The sequence below is a fragment of the Microtus pennsylvanicus genome, chromosome 10, assembly GCF_037038515.1.
Source record: "Microtus pennsylvanicus isolate mMicPen1 chromosome 10, mMicPen1.hap1, whole genome shotgun sequence".
NCBI lineage: Eukaryota > Metazoa > Chordata > Mammalia > Rodentia > Cricetidae > Microtus > Microtus pennsylvanicus.
In genome coordinates, this window is record NC_134588.1 from 20,545,233 (window position 1) to 20,565,045 (window position 19,813).

The following is a 19,813-nucleotide window of genomic DNA, read 5'->3' on the forward strand; positions in this document are numbered from 1 at the left end:
CAGGGCCGGTCGATCTTCTTGCAGCCTTGCCGAGCTAATTGTTGGGGGTGGGTCTACAGTTCGGGGGTGGGGCCTGGCCGACTGACGGCCTGGGGGCGGGGCCTGCTGCTTGGCCAGCAGTGGGCAGGGCTTGTTTGGCCAGAAATGGGCGTGGCCTGTCTGGCTGACCTGCCGGGGGCGGGGCCTGGGCCTCGGCCGCAATCCGGGCCTCCAGGCCTGTCGCTGCCCGCGCAGTCCGGTGGCCTGGGTCACTCCCCTCTGTCCCGGCCGAGAGCTGGCCTGACTGACAGCCGCTGCCCGGCGCCGAGGGCCAGCGCGGCTTCTGAAGTTGGGCCCGCGGCGCGGCGAGATGCCCGGGTCTCTGCGTGCGGTGTGAGGCGGCGGCGCTGGGTGGCGGGCCGGGCCGGGGCCGCTCATGGTGCCGCCACGACTCCAGCGAGGGGCAGGAAGGCCAGGTAGGCGGCGGGCTGGCGGGCGTCTGCGGTCACGGTGAACGGGTCAGAGTCCTCTCGCCCCTCGCGAAGCTGGCTACACGCTTGGTTTCCCCCGTCTTTTTCTCACCAAGGGGAGGCTTCCCCGTCCCAGCTGTTTTCCGTCGTCCTTTGGGACTGCAGCCGGGCTGTAGTGACCAGGCGGGTGGGGAGCCAGGACGATCATCGTCCTCACGTGAGCTGAGTGGAACCTCGCGCATCACTTCCTGTCAGCGAGCCAAATCCACTGGAGATGGGCTGTGGACACTTTCTGGTGCACGCACGCGTGTCTAGACTGCCTGCGGGCGAATGTCCTGAAGGGAGAACCGAGGGAGTTCTGTTTACCAGACTTCGAAGATCTGTTTATGACACTCGTAAAAGTGCCATATGTTGAACGTTGCTTTTTTGCCTGCCTGTTACCCAGGACCTCTTTGGGTGTAATTTTTTTGGGGGTGGGGTGGGGTGGGCGGGGAAGGGCTTCAAACTCGCGACGTTTGAAGGTAGCCAAGGGTAACCTTGAATTTCTTATCTTCTTGCCTTACCTGCACGCTCCACCACACCTGATTTATGCAGTGCTGGGAATGAACTTAGGGCTTTAGCCTGTTAGGCAACCCGTACTACCAACTGAACTACACCCCATCCTGGTTTTTTGTTTGTTTGTTTTGTGTTATTTTGTGAAGAGGTCTTTCGCCCCCCTTGCTTGGCCTTGAACTCACTAGGCATTCTGACTGACCTTGAACTTCTAATTTTCCTGCCCCCTCCCCCCACTTCCCAAGTGCTGGGATTATAGTTCTGTGCCATTTTGTCCAGTTTGGGAAGGGGTTGGGATGGAAACCAGACCAGACCATCGTGCATGCTAGGCCAGCATCCTGCTACTGAGCTACATGCCCAGAGTGTGGCTCATTTTGATCATCTTTGAAGGTGAAGAATGAAAAAGATGTGATCTTACACTGGAAATTTTCCTAAGCATGGTTTCTGTGGTGTTGTTTCAGGGGGTCTGAGTTCTGCGCCTCCATTTAGACTGAGATCTGTCAGGTTTGCAGGCATTGCGTTTGAGGAGCTCAGAGAAGCCCTGGCAACAAGGTAAATTCTACATTTCGCCCTGAGCATTTGCTAGCAAGTGTCTCTTGTTTCCGTGTACCAGATTTCTGATTTTCATGTGGTTCTTTTAAGAGGGACTCTAATGAGATTTCTGTTTTCTAAACTAACAGACTGCAAATGGTTTGTGTGTTTATCATGAACCGTGTGAATTCCCAGAACAGTGGCTTCAGTCAGCGCAGGCGAATGGCCCTGGGGATAGTGATCCTCTTGCTGGTTGATGTGATTTGGGTGGCGTCTTCAGAGCTCACCTCGGTATGTATTTCTTTACCAATAGTTACATTGTGATAGTGTTAACCAGTAATATTTCGCTAGTGACAGGGTTGCATAAGGACAACAACCAGTGTCTGCCTGTTGTATTTCTCCATTATTGTCTCATGCATCTAAAATCAGTATTTTAGGTGTTGTTGAGTGTTTTGTTTTTCTTTGATACTATATTAGTGTCATTTCAAGTGAAAACTGGGATGATGCTCTTGGTTATTTCCTAAAGTTACAAAAGCTTTGTATGTGTACATGTTTGTTTCTCTATGTATGCCCTTGTGTGTTCACATGCCCATAGATGCTGGAGGGGCTTCTGAATGCCTGGAACTAAAGTTACAGGCAATTGTGGGCCACACAACATGGGTGCTGGGGATTAAATTCCGAAGGAACAGTAAACTCTTTGAACCATGGAGCCATTTCTTACAGCCCTGTCTGCAGCTTTCTTACATTTGTAGGGAGCATTACCCAGAATATATTTTCTTACTGTGTAAAGATGTCTTTTTAAAATCAAAATTGAATTTATTTTTTCATAAATATTATTTTTCTAATGAGCAAACATGAAGGGACAGTCTTTCACCATCTAGTAGAAAGTAGGAATACTTGTGTCTGGGTGTGTAACTCAGTAGAGCACTTGCCACACGCGAATACATTTGAAAAGGAGAGTGTTATTGGAAAAAGTAAACATGAGTTATCCATCCAAGTTTCATGTACAAGTCACTGTTATTCACACTGGTGAATCCACATTTATTGCTGATTCACGCATTTTTATGAAATTCCCCAATGTATGATTGGCTGAAGCTAAGCTTTGTGTTAATTGTTGTCTCCTTGGTAGTACTGTGGTACCTAGAGTTTGTAAGTCAATTTTACTGTGTATTTGTATACTTCTATTGGGTTAGTGATCTTAGTAAGAAGACAACTTTTTAAAATAATATTTATATTCACTTATGTACTTACATATTTAGAGTGTGTGTGTATGCATGTGCCATGACACCCATGTGAAAATCAGTGGACAGCTTGTGCGTGTTAGTTCTCTCCTTCCGCTGTGTGGGTCCAGGGGATTAGAGTCATACTGCCAGGCTTGGCAGCAGTGCCGTTACCCGCTGGCCGTCCTGATCTCACACTTTCCTCTTCAGAAATCCTCACAGAGGACTCAGATATTGCAGGATAGACCCAAGAGGAACCTCAAGTTCTTACAATGAACTTAAATGTCAGGATAGGCCATTTGATATCCTGGATCTCATGTCACAGCTCACTAAAGAGTTGGGGTTCTGTCTTGTGAGGAAATTAATTAATTTTTGCCCTTCTGGGATTAGGCTCTGGCGGAACGCCACAGGCCCCGTGTATTTCACTCAAAAACTCCATGTAACCTTTTGTAATATTAACATCCCATAATTTCCCTTTAGAGGAATCTCCTTAATGTTTACACTGTCCTAAACATAACTTTTAAATTTTGCAGTATTAAATTGTTTTGTTTATCAGGTAATAAGCTTTAGAACAAAGCTGGGCACGGTGGCACATGCCTTTAAATCACAGCACTCAGGAGGCGAGGCAGGTAGATCTCTGTGAGTTCTCAGGCCAGCGTGGTCTAGTAGTCAGTTCCAGCCCACTGCAAAACTCTTACTCCCCCCACCCCTGTCCCACCCCCAAAAGAAAGGATTTAGTACAAGGAAATATTAGATTAAGTCATAATGTAGCAATTCACATCTAAAGGTTAAAAAAGTTCCAAAGTTATTTCTGGCAGTTATTTTGCTGTCTATGTGTGTATCGAAGCATTATATTGTGCACAGTAAATATATTTTAGGGTGGTTTGTTTGTTCAGTTTTTAGTATATTCTTTTAACAGGTTCTCCCTGTGTAGCCCAGGTTGATCTGGAGCTCACAGTGTAGCCCAGCTAACTTCTATTAGGTGCTGTGCACTGTATGTGTGTACCACTGTGTGTGTGTGAACCACAGTATTTGTGTACTACTGTGTGTGTGTACCACTGTGCACAGCTGTAGTTTTCATTTGCCAGTTATACATCAGTGGAGCTAGAAAAGAAATCAGTTCTTAAACACATAACATGCTTTAGTGAAAAAATGTATGACTTTGTCATCTTAGAGCATGTGGCAGAGGTTTATGTCTTCAGCCAGGTAAATGTATCAGACTTTGAGACAGTGTTTGCCTACAAGCAGGAGAGCCAGAGTTTGAATCCTGAGGACCTATGAAAACCTAGGCAGGTGCGATGGCTTCCCATAATCCCAGCACTCAGGAGACAGAGGCCGGGATCCCCAGGACTAGCTACAGGTTCAGGGAGAGACCTTGCCTCAATAAAGTAGACAGGAATGGAGAAAGATAATGTCACTTAAGGCATCTGCACACACACCTGTACACACATGCACACCACAGGCACACTACAGACACACTACAGACACATACACATGAAAAAAGGAGAGACCCACAGTGATATAATAAATCCTCATGATTCATCATTTTAACAGTGATCAATATTTCTAATCTCATCAACCATGTTCATAACGTGTTTCCTGGAATATTTTATGCAAATTCTCACCACGTAAGTTCTTTCCTACTTATCTCACACTGAAGATCATATTGTTTTTATTTTTAAAATATAATTACTGCTATTAACATTTCTAACAAAATTAATTATAATTCATTAAAATCACCTGATGACCAGTTCATTTTTCTTGCTGTATCAAAGGTCACATAACCCAGCTAGGATCTAAACAAGGATCCACATTGCCATGCTTTGTTGTACCTTTGAGGCATATGCCACTCCCCTTTTTCTTTCTTCTCCTTTGTGTACTGGAGAAACTGGGTCATTTGTCCTGTGAGACATATGACCTCCTTGGTCTTGCTGATTGTTTCCTTATCCTTTCAGCTAACTTGTTCTTTCAGTTTGTATAAAATGTAGTTAGGTATAAAGTCTTGATTTAGGTTCAATTTTTAGGCAAGAATATCTTGGTAGTACTAGGTACTTTCTGTGACATCGGGGCAGGAGGCATATGTCTGCACAGCTGTTTTGGGTGATGCCAGTTTAAGTAGTATAAAGTTCATCACCTGATCAGTGGGATGGTTCGTGAGATGGTTCATTGGATAGAGGTGCTTGCCACTAAGCCCAGCTGCCTGAGTTTGAGCTCAGAGGTGCCTGTAATAAATCGAAAGAACCAACTCCTACAAGCTGTTGACTGACCACTACACTCACACACATACACACACACTCACCCCCCATACAAAATAAATAAATAATTAAAAATAAAACTTCTCACCAACCTCATAGTTGAATATCTCTGTGTAATGATTGCTCTGAGAGATTTGTTTAGAATTTGCAGAATAGGGATTCTTCTAAGAACCATTCCTTCTATATTTTTTATATGGAATTTTTTTAGTGATAACCTTTCTACATCTATTGTTGGGTCATCCTAAAACATGGGTAATATATAAAATATTGGGAAAAATCTTATTATTTCACCTCCTTTTACTTTAGAAAAGAATTATGAGGAACTTCTAGTGCTAACTGCCAACAAATCCCTTTTAGAACATTATAGCTCATGGGTTTTTACATATTTTATATGTTTGATATGTATCTCTAATCATTGTCATTACTGTGTTTTAAGCCTTACACTGCCCTAACTTTCATTAGTAGGAGGTTGGTTTCAGGTTGGCTCTGGGATCTTTCTCATATGACCTCAGCTTTATCTCATTTGCTTTCTGGCTCACGATGCTTCAGGCTTGTCTTGTACGTATCTGTCCCCATCTGCAGATTTAGCCTTTGTCACTGAGAGCTATAGTTTCTTCAGTGGGATATAGTCTAGGATCCTGTCTGGGTCTTGGAGCTCCTATTCCTTCTGACTTGTCACCTTTCTAGGTGCATGTAACTGGGTTTTATTGCTGTTGTTGTTTCCTAGGAGACAAAATAAAAATATGATAAGTTTTCACACCATTTAAAAGAAAATTACACATAAATATAGCTTCCTAATAACATTAACATTCATATTTTTGTTATATGCTAATCTGCTTTATTTTCTTCATGCCGTTTCTTCTGCTTGGCCTGATGAATCTTTGAAAGCCAGGTGTGGTGGTGTGGTCATGGTGGTGTGCACTTGTAATCGCAGTGCTGGGGAAGCCGAGACAGGCAGCTCCCTGGGACTCGATGACCATTCTAGTCTACTCAGTGAGTTCTAGGCCCACGAGTGGCTATGTCTCATAATAGATGGATGGCTTTTGAAAGATGACACCAGCACACACATGCCCCCCCCCCAGACTATTTGGATAGCCTTTTTGAAAACTTCATACCCTAACCTGTTCTTTCTCTTGGGTACTTCCACAGCACCCTAAAGCTTCTGAATGGTACTTAGCACATTTCTTCCTATATGTGTCTCCTCAGGAGCAGGGAGGACAGTTTTATTTTTCTTCAGTCCCTAACGCAGATATTTTTGCATAGCAGGTTTTCAATAGATGTGTTGAAAGACCTGTTTTGTTTTTTTTTTTATGGTTGTTGCTGCTTCATTTGACAATATTCCCTCTTGTATGCAAGACACATACAATATTCAGAGAGGAACTTAAAGTGTTTTATCTCTTTGATCTTTTCTCCCCTCATGGACTTGTGAAGAGATGACAAGATGGAGGCGTGCAGAAAGGTTTTAAAGCTCTTACGGTTGTCTGTATAAAATGTTACATTTTCCTCTGCAGTATGTCTTCACTCAGTACAACAAGCCGTTCTTCAGCACCTTTGCAAAAACATCCATGTTTGTTCTGTACCTCCTGGGCTTCATTATTTGGAAACCTTGGAGGCAACAGTGTACAAGAGGATTTCGAGGAAAACCTGCTGCTTTTGTAAGTTTTTAATTTTAAGTGTTATTTTTTGAGGTTTAGTGGTGTATCAGTTTTCTTAAAGTCAGTTTTATTTTAAAATTTTTGGTTTTTAGTTTTTAAAGGCAGGGTTTCTCTGTGTAACAGCCCTGGCTGTCCTGGAACTCACTTTGTAGACCAGGCTGGTCTCAAACTCACAGAGATCCGCCTGCCCCTACCTCCAGAGTGCTGGGAATAAAGGGGAGCACCACTACTGCTGAGTTCTATTCATTCTTTAAAAAAACTTTTATTTCTTTTCATTGTTTAAAAATTATTTCTCTTTCTTCACTATTGTGGTAGACATGTAACATTAAATTTTAGCTATTTCTTCCCCCTTTTTATTATTGTAAAATATATATAATATCAAATTTATCCCTTAGACCGTTGTTGTTGTTGTACAGTTCAGTGGCACTCAGTGCATTTGCTTTGCTGTGCACTATCAATCTCTAGGAATTTTTATTGTTCCAAATAGAAACTTTGTGTCTGATAAACAAGAATATATAGTATCTCCAATCTTTGAAATGTTCTTTAAATAAAGATTTATTAGAACATATGAAAGAAAAAAACATTCCTTGTCTCCCCTGCCCTAGTCCCCAGTAACCATGGTCTAATTTTCTGTTTGTTTCTGTTAATTTGTGTGGGTTTAAATAGTACTTAGTTGTTGGAATATCGGGGGTTATGAAATGGAATCATACCTTCACAGTGTTAAGTGGCTCCCAGAGTGTGGGCACGTCCCTGAGCTCGGTCTAGTCTCATGACAATACCAAAGGGTTGCTGTCTTCTTTCACTAACCCCTCTTCCTCTACAAGTCTGAAATATTACAATAGCATAGGGAAAGGGCTTGAGCTTTAGTCTTAGATGACTCACTGCAATTTTAATCTAGTAGCTACTACTTTGACGAAACAGCCAGCCTCAATTTCTTCATCAGGAGAGACAAGATAAAATCTATTCTTCATCGCTGCACCCTTGGCATTAGTTACTGTTGTAGGGACAATAGTTAGATGCAATAGTTAGATGCATAAATTTATTCTGGATTGTTGTGTTCATTTGAGCTGAGTATTCCTGCATGATAACATGAGTTTCTGTGAATTTGATGTCCTGTTCTCTGTACTTAGTTTGCAGACCCTGAAGGTTACTTTGCTGCTTGCACAGCAGACACGAGTGTGAGTAGTTCTTTGGTAAGTGCTGCCTTTCTTGTTCAGCCATAGCAGGAATAACCAGACAGCTGTGATGTCACCCGGTTGGATGAGAGATATGGCTCCGCGTGTGTGCCTTCTGAGAGAGAACTGCTTTGCACTTCTTTTCCTTAGGGAGACTCAGGGCCTAGGGGTAAGCAGACCAGCTACCTGTGGGGAGAGAAGGAAGGGGGAAAGCTAGTTACAGAAGGAAAATAGTAAAGCCCAGGCCAGGCCTGTATCTCTACCAATTTTCAACTTAATGCTCATTATTATTACCATCTGGAAACCAGAATTGGTGCTTGACACTGAGAATAAGCCAATTGTTCGTCCACTTATTCTACACTGATTGCTTGCTGTAACATTCCTTTGTTATTTTGTATGTTTGTGTGTGCGTGTGTGCCACGGCGTGCATGCGGAGGTCAGAGGACAACTTTCTGCAGTCATTTATCTTTTCATCAGCTGAGTTCCGGGGATGGAACTTAGGTACCAGGCTTGTATGGCAAGTGACTTCCTTTACTTGCTGAACCATCTCATTGGTCCTTCTAATACAGGGTTTTAAAATATTGTGCTATTGTTTGTTCGTTTTTAAACTACATTGTGTGTCAGATGAGTTAGCAGGTTAATAAAGTGAGGACTTTATTAAACTTGGAGAAGTTTATTCTCTGCTATCTTAAGCATCAAGATGATGTAATGTCATTTGCTCTGCTCAGAATGCAAGGTGCTGACTAGTGTTCTAATAGCTTTTGCTTTTATCTCTAGGACTGATAAGTCAAATTGGGTTAAGCCAAATGCTATAATCAAAAGTTATATGTGTCAAGAAGACCATGTCAGTTGTTAGAACTCATGGACTTAGTTTTGTGAATATATTTTGTTTTCTGAACATGTTGTCCTGTCATTGTTCTATGCCAGGAATTAAAAGAAAAATCAAAGAAAGTTCTAGAAGTCTGATTTTTAAAAATGAAACATATTAGTTGGAGGAGTTATGCTTTAAATAAGAATATTTGTAAAAATGTCACGGCATTTGGGTCTTGGAGTCTAATTTTGTCTCCTGCTTAGCTGTTTTTGTATCTCTGCTTTGAGGACAGTTCCTCTAAAATACTTATTTTCTAAGTTATTGTGAGAAATATATTTAGCCTTTTGTATTCGAACCTTATGATAGTAAGAACTAATCAGTGGTAGCATTTCCCCCATCTTTTAATTATTTAAATGTTTTCAAGAACTGTTGGTTTGGGGTTCGAGTGATAGCTCTGTTGGTATAGCCCTTGCCACACAAGCATGAGTCCCTGAGCTCAGGCTTCAACACCTATACACCTACAAAGCTTGAAAGGTATGGTGGCAGGAATTTTCAGGCCCAGCAATGAGAGGGGTGAAGATACCCAGTGGCCGGCCAGTCTAATGGTGAGCACTGAGTCCCAGTGAGATAGCTTCCAAAACCAGGTGGACAGCTCCTGAGAAATAACAATTGAGATAGAATTCTGGCCTCCACACCTGTAGCTGTACAGCTACGTACACCTCATACCCCTACTTATTTCCCACCCCAAAAGATTTTTGTTGTTGAATCTTATGCATATAGTAAAACAAATTCATCAAATGCAGATATACTATAAGCTGTTTCTTAGCTGTCTTCCCCATTGGGCTGCACGATTATGGGGGAAGAAACTTCGTTTACTCACTCTTATGACAGGACTTAGAACAGTGTTTGTTTAGCAAGTGCTCAGAGTGGTTTTGTTCTGTTTTGTTTGTGGGGAGAGGCAAGGGTTCATGCTGTTTTGCTGGCTTCACACTGGTGGGTTCAGACCATCCTTCCACCTTAGCTGCCCAGGTAACAGGGAGTTCATGTACGTACTTCTTCCAGCACAGCATGCTATGTGTGTATTTCCAAAATATGAACATTTTTCTGTTGGTGGAGAGAGGATTGATTGTATGATATTGAGGTATTAATGTTCCCAGAAAGTGCCAAAGATACTGTTTGACATTTCTACCTTTATTTTGGTTATTGTTATTATTAGGTGAAGGAGTGGAGAGTCGTGTGCATGCATGGGAGGTTAGAAGACAGCTTTGGGGAGTTGGCTCTTCCTTTTCACTGTGGATTTTAGGGATTGAACACAGGCTGTCAGGCTTACACAGAAAGCACTTGGCCAGTTGAGCCCTTTCATAACTGACATTCTTTGTCTCCTTGTGCCTGTGTGAACTGGTTGAGCTTGCTTTCCCAGGCTTTGGGGAAAGTGATGCTGACTAGATGGATGTCTGAGGAACAGTTGAGCTGTGGCAGTTCCTGTGTCTGTGTGCCTTGCACTTAAACTCTGCCCAATATATTGGCTTTGGATTTTGCTGCTAATGCTTGTTTCTGTTCGCATTGTGTTCCAGAGCGAACCTCTGTATGTTCCTGTGAAGTTTCATGATCTTCCAAGTGAGAAGCTCGAGAGCACAAACATTGGAACTGAAAAAGGTAAGTCAAGCTTAGGGTTTCACACTTGAGAGTGAATGGAAATTTAGCTTCTTTTGAGCTGCTGTGAGCTCACAGGGTTCATATAGTGTATCTTGACCTCTATGGGATTGATGTGGCCTTCATTCTTCTGGAAGTTTGACTTGGTTGTGAATATGATAGAATATAATTTCTGTATTAATTCAATTAGAAGTATTTTCCAGATACCAGAAAGCTCTATGGTTTCATTATCATTATATATAAAGGAATATATAAATTAATAATTAATATATAGATTATTAAATAAGTTTATTTATTTTCCTTTGAAACAGTCTCTTATGTAGCTCAAGATGGCCTCAAACTTACTATGTGCCAAGGATGACCTTGAATTTCTGGTTCCCCATCTGAACATTCTGAATACTGGGATTATAGGCATATATTGCCATACTTGGTTTAGTCAGTGCTGTGGATGGAACCCAGTAGTCCAGCTAGTCATGTATTCTATCAATGGAGCCACAGTCCCAACCATACATGTATATGTTTTTATTTATTTAGTTATTTATTTAAATGATCAATATTTTCATAAACATGTCCTCAGAGAGCCAAATGCAAACAGTACTTGAGTTTTTAAATCTCTGTGAGTTTCTTTCAGAGTGTCAGCACAGTATAAAGCACAGCGTTCACCTGCAGTGTAGAGGAGTGTTCTGAATGCTTGCTGGGAAGGTTCTTCTTAATTAGCGAACCATGAAGAATAACCAAAATCATGCTTTTCTATAAATGCTAAAATAATAAGCATGGTAAAATCCTGAACCGGGTGGTTGTGTACATATGTAACTATAAACCTTTTGTTGGAATTTTAATCATTTTAAACTCTTCAAAAATTGTATTACATTTTAAATTTATTTTGTATGCCTGTTTAGAGATCAGCATACAAATTAGAAGAGTCAGTTCTTTCTTTCCATCATGTGGTCCCTGGGGATCAAACTCAGACCCTCAGGCTTGGTAGTAGGTGTTACCCGCTGAACCATTTTGCCTGCCCTGTTTTAAACTCCTTAAAACATTTCACAGATGAAATAATTTTTTTCCCATTAGCTCTTTTGGCTGAGCAGAACTGCACCAGGGAACAATATAACTCTGGTGTTTTTATTGTCTTATTTTGATCATAAGTGATCAGAATAGTCAGTATTTATCACTAAACACTGTTTCATTTTTATAGGATATAAGGTACAGTTAATGTTTTGTATTATGTTTTCCATTTTAGCTCCCAAGAAGTCCCGGGTAAGGTTCAGCAATATCATGGAGATTCGACAGCTTCCATCAAGCCATGCATTAGAGGCCAAGTTGTCACGAATGTCTTATCCTACTGTGAAGGATCAAGAATCCATACTGAAGACTGTAGGGAAACTTACTGCAACCCAAGTAGCAAAAATCAGCTTTTTCTTTTGCTTTGTGGTAGGTTTTTTTTTTAATTTATTATTGTTGTGCATATGTATGGTATGTGAGTGGAGGGGAGGGATTGCCACAGTATGCCTGTGGAGTTCAGAGGACAACTTGAGGAAGTCATTTATGACCTTCGACATTTGTGTGTGCCCTGTGGATTGAACTTAGGTCATCAGGCTTGCATGGCAATGCTTTAGCTGCTGAGCTATCTGCCCTGTTTTCTTCCTTACATGTTTAAGATGGTGTGCATACCAACACTGCAGTATTGAAATGTAAGTCTCCTAGAGTTCTTCATTTTCTTCTGCTAACTGCTGTCTGGCACACTGGGATGTTAGAATATCAGACTGAGTAAATACTTATTGTGCCTCAGAGAGTTTAGAAGTTAAAGCTGCAGGGACAGTTCAGCTGGTGAAGTGCTTGTGTTGTGAGAACAAGGAGCTGAGTTCCATTGCAGGACCCTGTAAAAGAGCTGAGTGTGATGCTACACCCTTGTAAGGGAGGCAGGGACATGGATCGCTACCTGGTGAGTTCCAGGCCAGTGAGATACCGTAGCTCAACAAATGAGGGACCTGAAGAATGACAGCCACAGCTCAGCTCTGGCTTCCACACATGTATTTATACACAAAGCCCAACCCATAAATAAAGACATGAAGCCAGTTCCTAGAATGCAGCACGTGTATACGTGTGCACCCGTGCTCGCCCACAATTTGAGGAATATTGAATTTATCATTGCAGGGGTAGGCATGGCCGTTCTTGGCTTCTTTTCTTGAATATGGGATCTGAACTCAGATCCAAATGATCGCGCAGCAAGTACTCTCACTCACCAAACCGTCTTTCTAGGCCCTGTAGGCTTTAATGTAACAGAATTTCCCCAAACTTGATTTGACTTATATAAACTTAAAGTATGATCAGTACGTGAATAAAAAATGTTAAAGTGATTTAATATTCAATCTCTCTCCTTTACACAAACATACAATATCTGAATGCTGATTTTTCTTTTACAATTATCTGTGTGTGTGTGTGTGTGTATGTGTGTGTGTGTGTGTGTGTGTGTGAGTGTGTGAGAGAGCACTGTGCACATGTGCCTGTGGAGCATAGAAGAGGGAGTCAGACTGCCTGGAGCTTGAGTTACAGCAAGTTCTGAGACATGTATTGTGGGTGATGGGAACCAAACTCAAGTCCTCTGCAAATGGTTTTTTTAAAACCAACTTTTGTTATTTTTTGTTTGTGGTGCTGGGAATTGAAACCAGGTTTTGTGCGTGCTAAATAAGTTCTGGTTTATTTTTTAATTGCAACTTAATTTAAATTAATTTAAATCTTTTGAGACAAGGTCCCACTAGCACAGGCTAGTCTTCAATTTGTTGAACTTGTGATCTTCCCAACCATGAGTGCTGGGGTCGCAACTTTAATCTCAGCACTTGGGATTGTGTTGCTGTGTCTAGCCTGGTTAGTGTCTTCAGGGAATTGAGTAGCAAGATATCAACGATCTCAATTATGATTATTAGTGCTTGTCCTTATTTGGGGGCCTGTGATTTGTTTTTTTTCTCATAGAGCAGCTTTTGAAACCACTTATGGGGACTGAAGAGATGGCTCAGGGTTCAGAGCACATATTGCTCTTGCAGAGAACCAAAGTTTAGTTCCCAGTACCTACACTGGGTGGCTCACAACCATCTGTGGTTATACAGTTTAAGGGATCTGACACCCTCTTCTGGCCCCTGCTGGCACTGTATGAAAGTTCCCATACCCCCACAGATACACACATATACATAGGATTTTTTTTAAATCTTAAAAACAGAAACAAATGTCATACAATAATAGTGCTTAGAAGTGAGAGGGACGCCTGTAAATTGAACTGGCAGCTATAAATGTTTTTAATGAGGTTTCACTTTTTTTCCCTTTTGTATAGTGGTTTTTGGCAAATTTGTCATATCAAGAAGCACTTTCAGACACACAGGTTGCCATAGTGAATATTTTGTCTTCAACTTCTGGTAAGAATCATGTCTTCAAAATCTGCATTATGAGTTGATGTATGCATATCTAGTGATATTTGTATATATGTAGACACAATTCTAAATTTTAGTTCTGCTGTGCATTAGCATATTATAATTCATAAGGGGGGTTGTTACTTACCCCCTTACTTTTTAGCTGAGGCTATTTTACTGTATAGACCAGGCTGACTTTGAACTTGTGGCCATCTCCTACCTGTGCCTGTCTTCCAAGCAGTATTACAGGGATGCACAACATGTTTGCATGGTTAGAGTGCACTGCCTGACCTCTGTGCTATTGCTGTTCCCTCAGACACTGTATAGTTCTTGGTTTGGCTGTTGTCTTTGTCTGTTGCTGAGGATCAGACTCAGGCCTGTACATGTTGGGCACTTGCTCTCCCACGAATACACCCTTGGCCTTTGTTTTTTATCCTGCAGTGCATGAACATTTTCTAGGTCTGTGTATACCAGACACATAATCTCCCTTGGTCCTCTGTGGGTTTTGTTTGCTTATTTTTCCATTTTTTTTATGACAGGGTTACTCTCTGTATTCATGGCTATTTTGGAACTCAGCCTGTATGACCAGGCTGGCCTCAAACTCAGAGATTTCCTACTTTTGCCTACAAAATGCTGGGATTAAAGGTGTGCGCCACCATACACGACCCTCTGTGGTTTTATTCTGTAGTGTATGAAGGTTCCTAGGCCTGTCCTCCCTTTATGGCAGTCTTACCCCGCATATTTCCTTTTCGGAGATCTTTTTCCAGATTCTTTTTGGCTAAATGCCACTGCTTATTTCCTATCTAAAATTTGCACTCTAGCAGGTGTTTTATTTTTAACATTTGACTCACCTTCCAAATCTGGAAGATAAAAGAAGTCCTTTTAAAGCTGTAGAAATAAGTTAGAACATGGGCATGACTGATGAGGTCACAATTACTCCGCAGGCTCAACTTAGTACTTACTGTTTAAAAATAAGTAGGCCTACCCTTGTCTGTACTGTTAGAATAAACGTGGCTTAATTTAGAAGCTCTTCTTTATTTGACTTTTTCTCAATGCAGCATTAGTTGTTTGAAAGAGCAAAACAATCAACTTAAAAGTTAAATGTGTGATTTCCTCATGTTGCCCTTAGTAGTGGTGGTGAGGAATGTTGGTAGAAGTAAATGTAACAGCTTCTTCTGTCCCTTTCTTCTTCCCTGTAGGACTTTTTACTTTAATTCTTGCAGCTGTGTTTCCAAGTAACAGTGGAGACAGATTTACCCTCTCTAAACTATTAGCTGTAATTTTAAGGTAAGAATATAGCATGTGCTCGTTTGCTCTGCTCAGAAATATGATATTAGATCTAGAAAACTGGCTCAGTAGTTAAGAGAGTTTGCTTGGATAATCATGAAGACTGGGGATCAGATTTAAACACCCATCCAACAAGCCTGCTGTTCCATAAAGCCTATAACGCTTTCTCTGACAGATCCAACATCCTCATCTGGCCGCTCATTGCATTCACACAAACATACATATTTTTATGCACCTTTGTAGGCATAAACAAATAATAAAGCCTTTAAAATATGATGTTGAAACAATTTAATTTATGTTATAATACATAAGCAAAAAAAGATGAGGTAAAAGAAGGCCAGCATAATCATCAGTTGTCTATCTCCTTTTCCTGACACAAGTCCCCGTTTTATGTTGGCTTCAGTTCGTCCCTTTCTTCTAGAAGTCAAATTGGATCTTCTCCAGTTATCTTAGCCTGCAGTGATTTTTTTACTTACTTTCTGTTTAATTCATTTGGCAATTTTATCTCAGGGCACAGCAGCCTTATTGCCAATAACTACATACATAACTGTGAGCTTGTTTTTCTTGTCTTCTCTGTTGGACTGTAAACCTTTAAAGACTAATACCTGGCTTCATTCTGAGAGCCTAGCAGAGGGCTTTTCCCATAGACAGTACTCAAAGGTGATGCTTTAGTTTGACAAAGCAGCTATTTTGGAAAATGAGAGAGCAAAGAAGGTAACAGAGCATTTAATGATGAGGCTGTTTCTTAGTGTAGCTGAGACTGAATCGAAGTCTGCTTCACCTAAGCCCTGCTCTACCTGAGAGGACTACTAGAACTTTCCTGCTTTGTGTCCGTGTTGTAAAGTGTGGAGCAATGTCTGTAAAGTATCCAAGGGACTTGCACTTGGCCATTGTAGATGAGTCATTCTTTTTCTGTTCTATATTACAGCTTTTAGACACAAGGGAAAGCTGACCAAGCTCTTTCAGTGACACTCTGGTTGACCCACCTAATTTATATTTATTCTTTATAACTACCAGGGATATATTCTTTTCTATGCTTGACTAATGTTTTAACCAAACATGTTTTTGCATTTTGAAAATATAATACGTTTATGTTGAGGCTATAAAACCACATAAATGATGTTTTATTGAACTTTACCTGAGATAGATGCTGATTTTTAACTTTTCTTAGTACCATATAATAAAGAAAGATTTGATAAAGAAGGGAGTGGATATAAAATGTTGAACCTGCAAGTGTTTGACAGAATATTCTTGTTAAAGTAGGTTAAGAATGAGGACTAGGAGAGGTCGGTTGCCTGTCAGTTTTTAAAAGTTTTATTGAAACACAGTCATTTTCATTCATTTGCTATCACCCGTGACTGTTGCTGGGCAGCAGAGTTGTAAGAGAAGCCACATGGCCAATAGTTACTTTCTGCCCTAGAAAAGAATCTCTGTAGTTTAGGATAATTGATTTTAATTTTTGTGTTATTTTGTTCTTATGAAACTGTAATAAATACCATCTAATACTTACTTTATTTAGAACTGGCCTTAAACAATGAGATTGAATCTTTTTGATTATGCATATAATTTGAGATAGCAACAGACTTGAGAGAGTTCAGGGATCACATTCTGCTATCTGTGATCCAGTCCCACCTCCATTACTAGTTTTGAGATCTTGCACATCATTTTAGAATCTCTCTGCTTGTTTCCTCTTCTATAAACTGAGGATCACAGTAGAATTTGTCTCTTAGGACAGTAATGTGGATGGATGAGGTCAAGCTTCTAAACTGTTTGTAAGAACAATGTGTGCTCAGTATTTTTAGGTACCATCATGGCATCATCCTCTGAGTGGAAATGAAATGGTTTCTATTATATTGTGGGAACTTGGTAAACAGCAGCGGACTCTAATCCAAACAGTGATCATAGCAGGAAACCTGACACTGCCGCTCTGAGTAGGAGGATCCAGTGTAAGGAGTGTTCTGTTTAGCTTCTACTCACATTGTTCCATAAGAGAAAAAATATTCTTCCTCCATACTGCTCCTCAAATGTGCCCAGGTCTCTTTGATCAGTAGGCGAGAGAACGGGACTATCTTTTAAATTTCTTTTTGTTTGACAAAAATATACACAATAAACTACCTAGAAATAGAAAGGCCCTGAGAGCTTTTTGAAGACTAGAACCATGTTCTTGTTCCCCACTGGAACATACTGCTTTGCTTATTCTAGATGCTCAACAAGTGACAGTCAGATGAATCTCTGTCCTCTGACTTTGCAACAGCCTTCAGTGGTCTTCCTTTTGCCCATTACAACCCTGGGGTTGATGAGACTGTTCAAATGTGAAAAAAGAGCTTTCTGTTTGTTAGGTTTCACGTGCAAAAATGTGCCATTGCTAGCTCTATTGGGTTTGGCTTATTTCTCTTTGAAAGAAGGCTTGGCAAAGGGATGGCAAGTTATCTTTCCATAATTAAAAGAGTAGCATGTAAGCATGTTGGGTTTTGGAAACAGGCTGCCTGTGTTCCAGCTCTGTCATGTGGTCTTGGTCAAGTTACTTCACCTCTTCATGAATTCCTTCCCTATAAGTCATCAGTGTGCATTTGTGAGGGTTAACTGTCAGTGCGACACTATCCTGTACGGTGCTGAGGAGCACTCATCAATTAAGTACTGAATTCTCAGTCACTTTTACCCAGAGTTAAGATGAGTTCTTAGTTTTTAATCTAGATGATTAGTTTGTTAGGAGCCTATTATTTTGTTCATCAGTAATGGGTGTTACTTTTACAGTATTGGAGGCGTGGTGCTGGTGAACCTGTCGGGGTCGGAAAAGTCTGCTGGAAGAGACACAATAGGTAAGAATATGAGTGTGCTCTTCTAGGGCATTCAAGCAAGCTTTGTGCTTACTGCAATGCATGCAGATGCATGCACATACAGCGTGTCACTGACAGGCACGTGGCTTTATTACATTTATTTATGTGTATGTGTGACACATCTTATGAGTGAAAGTCAGAAGATAAGAATCAAATCTTTCCTTTCATTATGGTTTCCAGGAACTAAATTTAGGTTTCCAGGTTTGGAAAACAAGCACCTTTTTACTGACTAAGCCATCTTGCTGGCCCAGTAACAGGGTCTTAAAAATTTTGTCTTTTAATTTAACTTTTCCTTTGGAAGTGATACTAATAAATTCACCCACATTCTCCATATATTAATTTATATAAACTACAAGCAATTACAAAAATCAGGAATCAACATTGCCTACTAATCTTCTCATCCACTTTTGTATCTTTTATAAGCAGTTACTACTACAGTGAACACTTAATTTTGATAGTATGGGCTATAGACCCACCATTAATATAGCCATCTTCCTACAGCATTCTTTTAGTGGCCTAAGATCTTTTTTTGATTTACATTTAGTTGTCTTGTTCTTCTAATGTCCTTTCAGCAGAAGCCCTAATGCAGTCTTACTTGTCTTCTATGGGTTTGACACGTATGACAGGTACAGCTTATTTATCTTGTACAGTGTTTCTCCATTGGAGTTAGGTTTCATCTTGAATTCTTTCTAGTTAAACTGGTGTTGTACAAATTGGTAGTAATAGTTCCTGATCTGGCTGGCATTGGTGCATTTTTTCTGAAGACCAATGACATTGCTTTAATCTTTTGCTAGTGATGTAGGTATTAAGTATGCCTGTCAGGGTGCTCCAGGTGAGGTGACCAGTTGGTGAAACAGCAGGCATCTCATGGGGAGATAAATGCTGTGAGGTTATAGAAATGTCCTGGTGTCATACTCTCACCCACTAGTTTTCTCATCCAGTCTGGTTTGGTGCCTTAGCCGTTACTATTGTAGTAAACATTTAATTTTGATCTGCTGCTTGGATTTAGCAAAAACAAAGGCAACTAGAGCCCAACCTAATTAATATCTCTAGATATGTGAGTGAAGTGCTCTCCAAACTCTTCCTGGACTGCCCAGTTAGCTGTGCTTTGACGTACATCTTCTCTTTCTGACCCAGAGCCACTCTGTGTATATAAAACTTAATGCAGTGCAGCATGGGGGTGCACGCCTTTAATCCCAGCACTCAGCAGGCAGAGGCAGGCGGATCAATGAGTTTGAAGCCAGCCTGGTCTACAGAGCGAGTTCCAGGATAGCTAGGACTGCATAGAAACACTGTCTTGAAAAACCAACCAACAAACAGACAAACAATCAACCAAACACCAACAAAAAAAACCAAAGAAATGTCTACAATATATCCTTGTTCTAGGAGTATAAGATTTTGTTGACAGGCTTTAAAAAATTTCTAATAGCAATAAAAAGAAAATAAACTTAATAAATTGTTGCTTGGCCCTTACATCTTCCTCGGAGGAGGGGGTAAAAGGTGCAGTGTCAAAATCTCAGACATGGGGAGTCAGGTAGAAGGCATACAACAGACTTGTTTATTTAACAACGGGGAGGGGGATCTTATATACTCTCCCAGCACCCAGGCATTCCCATCCATTGACATTGCATGGTCCTTCCTCATTGGCTAGGTACCATCAGGACCTCCGACAGCACCAGGCAGACTCCAGGTTGGCTCCTCTCAGCCTCATAGGCCTTAACTTCCTCCAATAAATATTCTGTTTTTTCAAACAGATTAAAGTATTGAATGGTCAAATGGCACATTCTTTAATCGTTTTTAAAGGCTTACGTAAGGGTTGTTGAACATGAGTTAATTAAAACTAATTATCCATGCTCTGTGAGCCTCACATCATATTGCACGTTTTCAACTAATTATAAGCAATCATTATGTGTTTGTAGTTTTCAAACAGTTCTTGGTTTAAGAGAAGATACGGGAATTACAAATGAAGCCAATAGAGAATATTTTT

The 19,813-nt window shown here is 40.7% G+C and overlaps 1 protein-coding gene across 3 annotated transcripts in view; it reads left to right on the forward strand.

The window, feature by feature from the left end:
- Window positions 1-270: 270 nt before the first annotated feature.
- Slc35f5 (solute carrier family 35 member F5) overlaps window positions 271-19,813 on the forward strand; it is a 41,094-nt gene continuing 21,551 nt past the window's right edge. For 2 of the 3 annotated variants that reach the window (XR_012912030.1, XM_075987764.1), the window contains exons 1-10: window positions 271-455; window positions 1,463-1,553; window positions 1,682-1,823; window positions 6,519-6,662; window positions 7,793-7,855; window positions 10,223-10,304; window positions 11,542-11,732; window positions 13,627-13,708; window positions 14,902-14,989; window positions 17,744-17,808. Coding sequence is in view for 2 of the 3 variants with exons in the window: in XM_075987764.1 (XP_075843879.1) it covers window positions 416-455; window positions 1,463-1,553; window positions 1,682-1,823; window positions 6,519-6,662; window positions 7,793-7,855; window positions 10,223-10,304; window positions 11,542-11,732; window positions 13,627-13,708; window positions 14,902-14,989; window positions 17,744-17,808 (988 nt within the window). In the remaining variant the exon portion in view is untranslated. The remainder of the gene's footprint in view (window positions 456-1,462; window positions 1,554-1,681; window positions 1,824-6,518; window positions 6,663-7,792; window positions 7,856-10,222; window positions 10,305-11,541; window positions 11,733-13,626; window positions 13,709-14,901; window positions 14,990-17,743; window positions 17,809-19,813) is intronic. The other variant, XM_075987765.1, reaches the window with a different exon arrangement.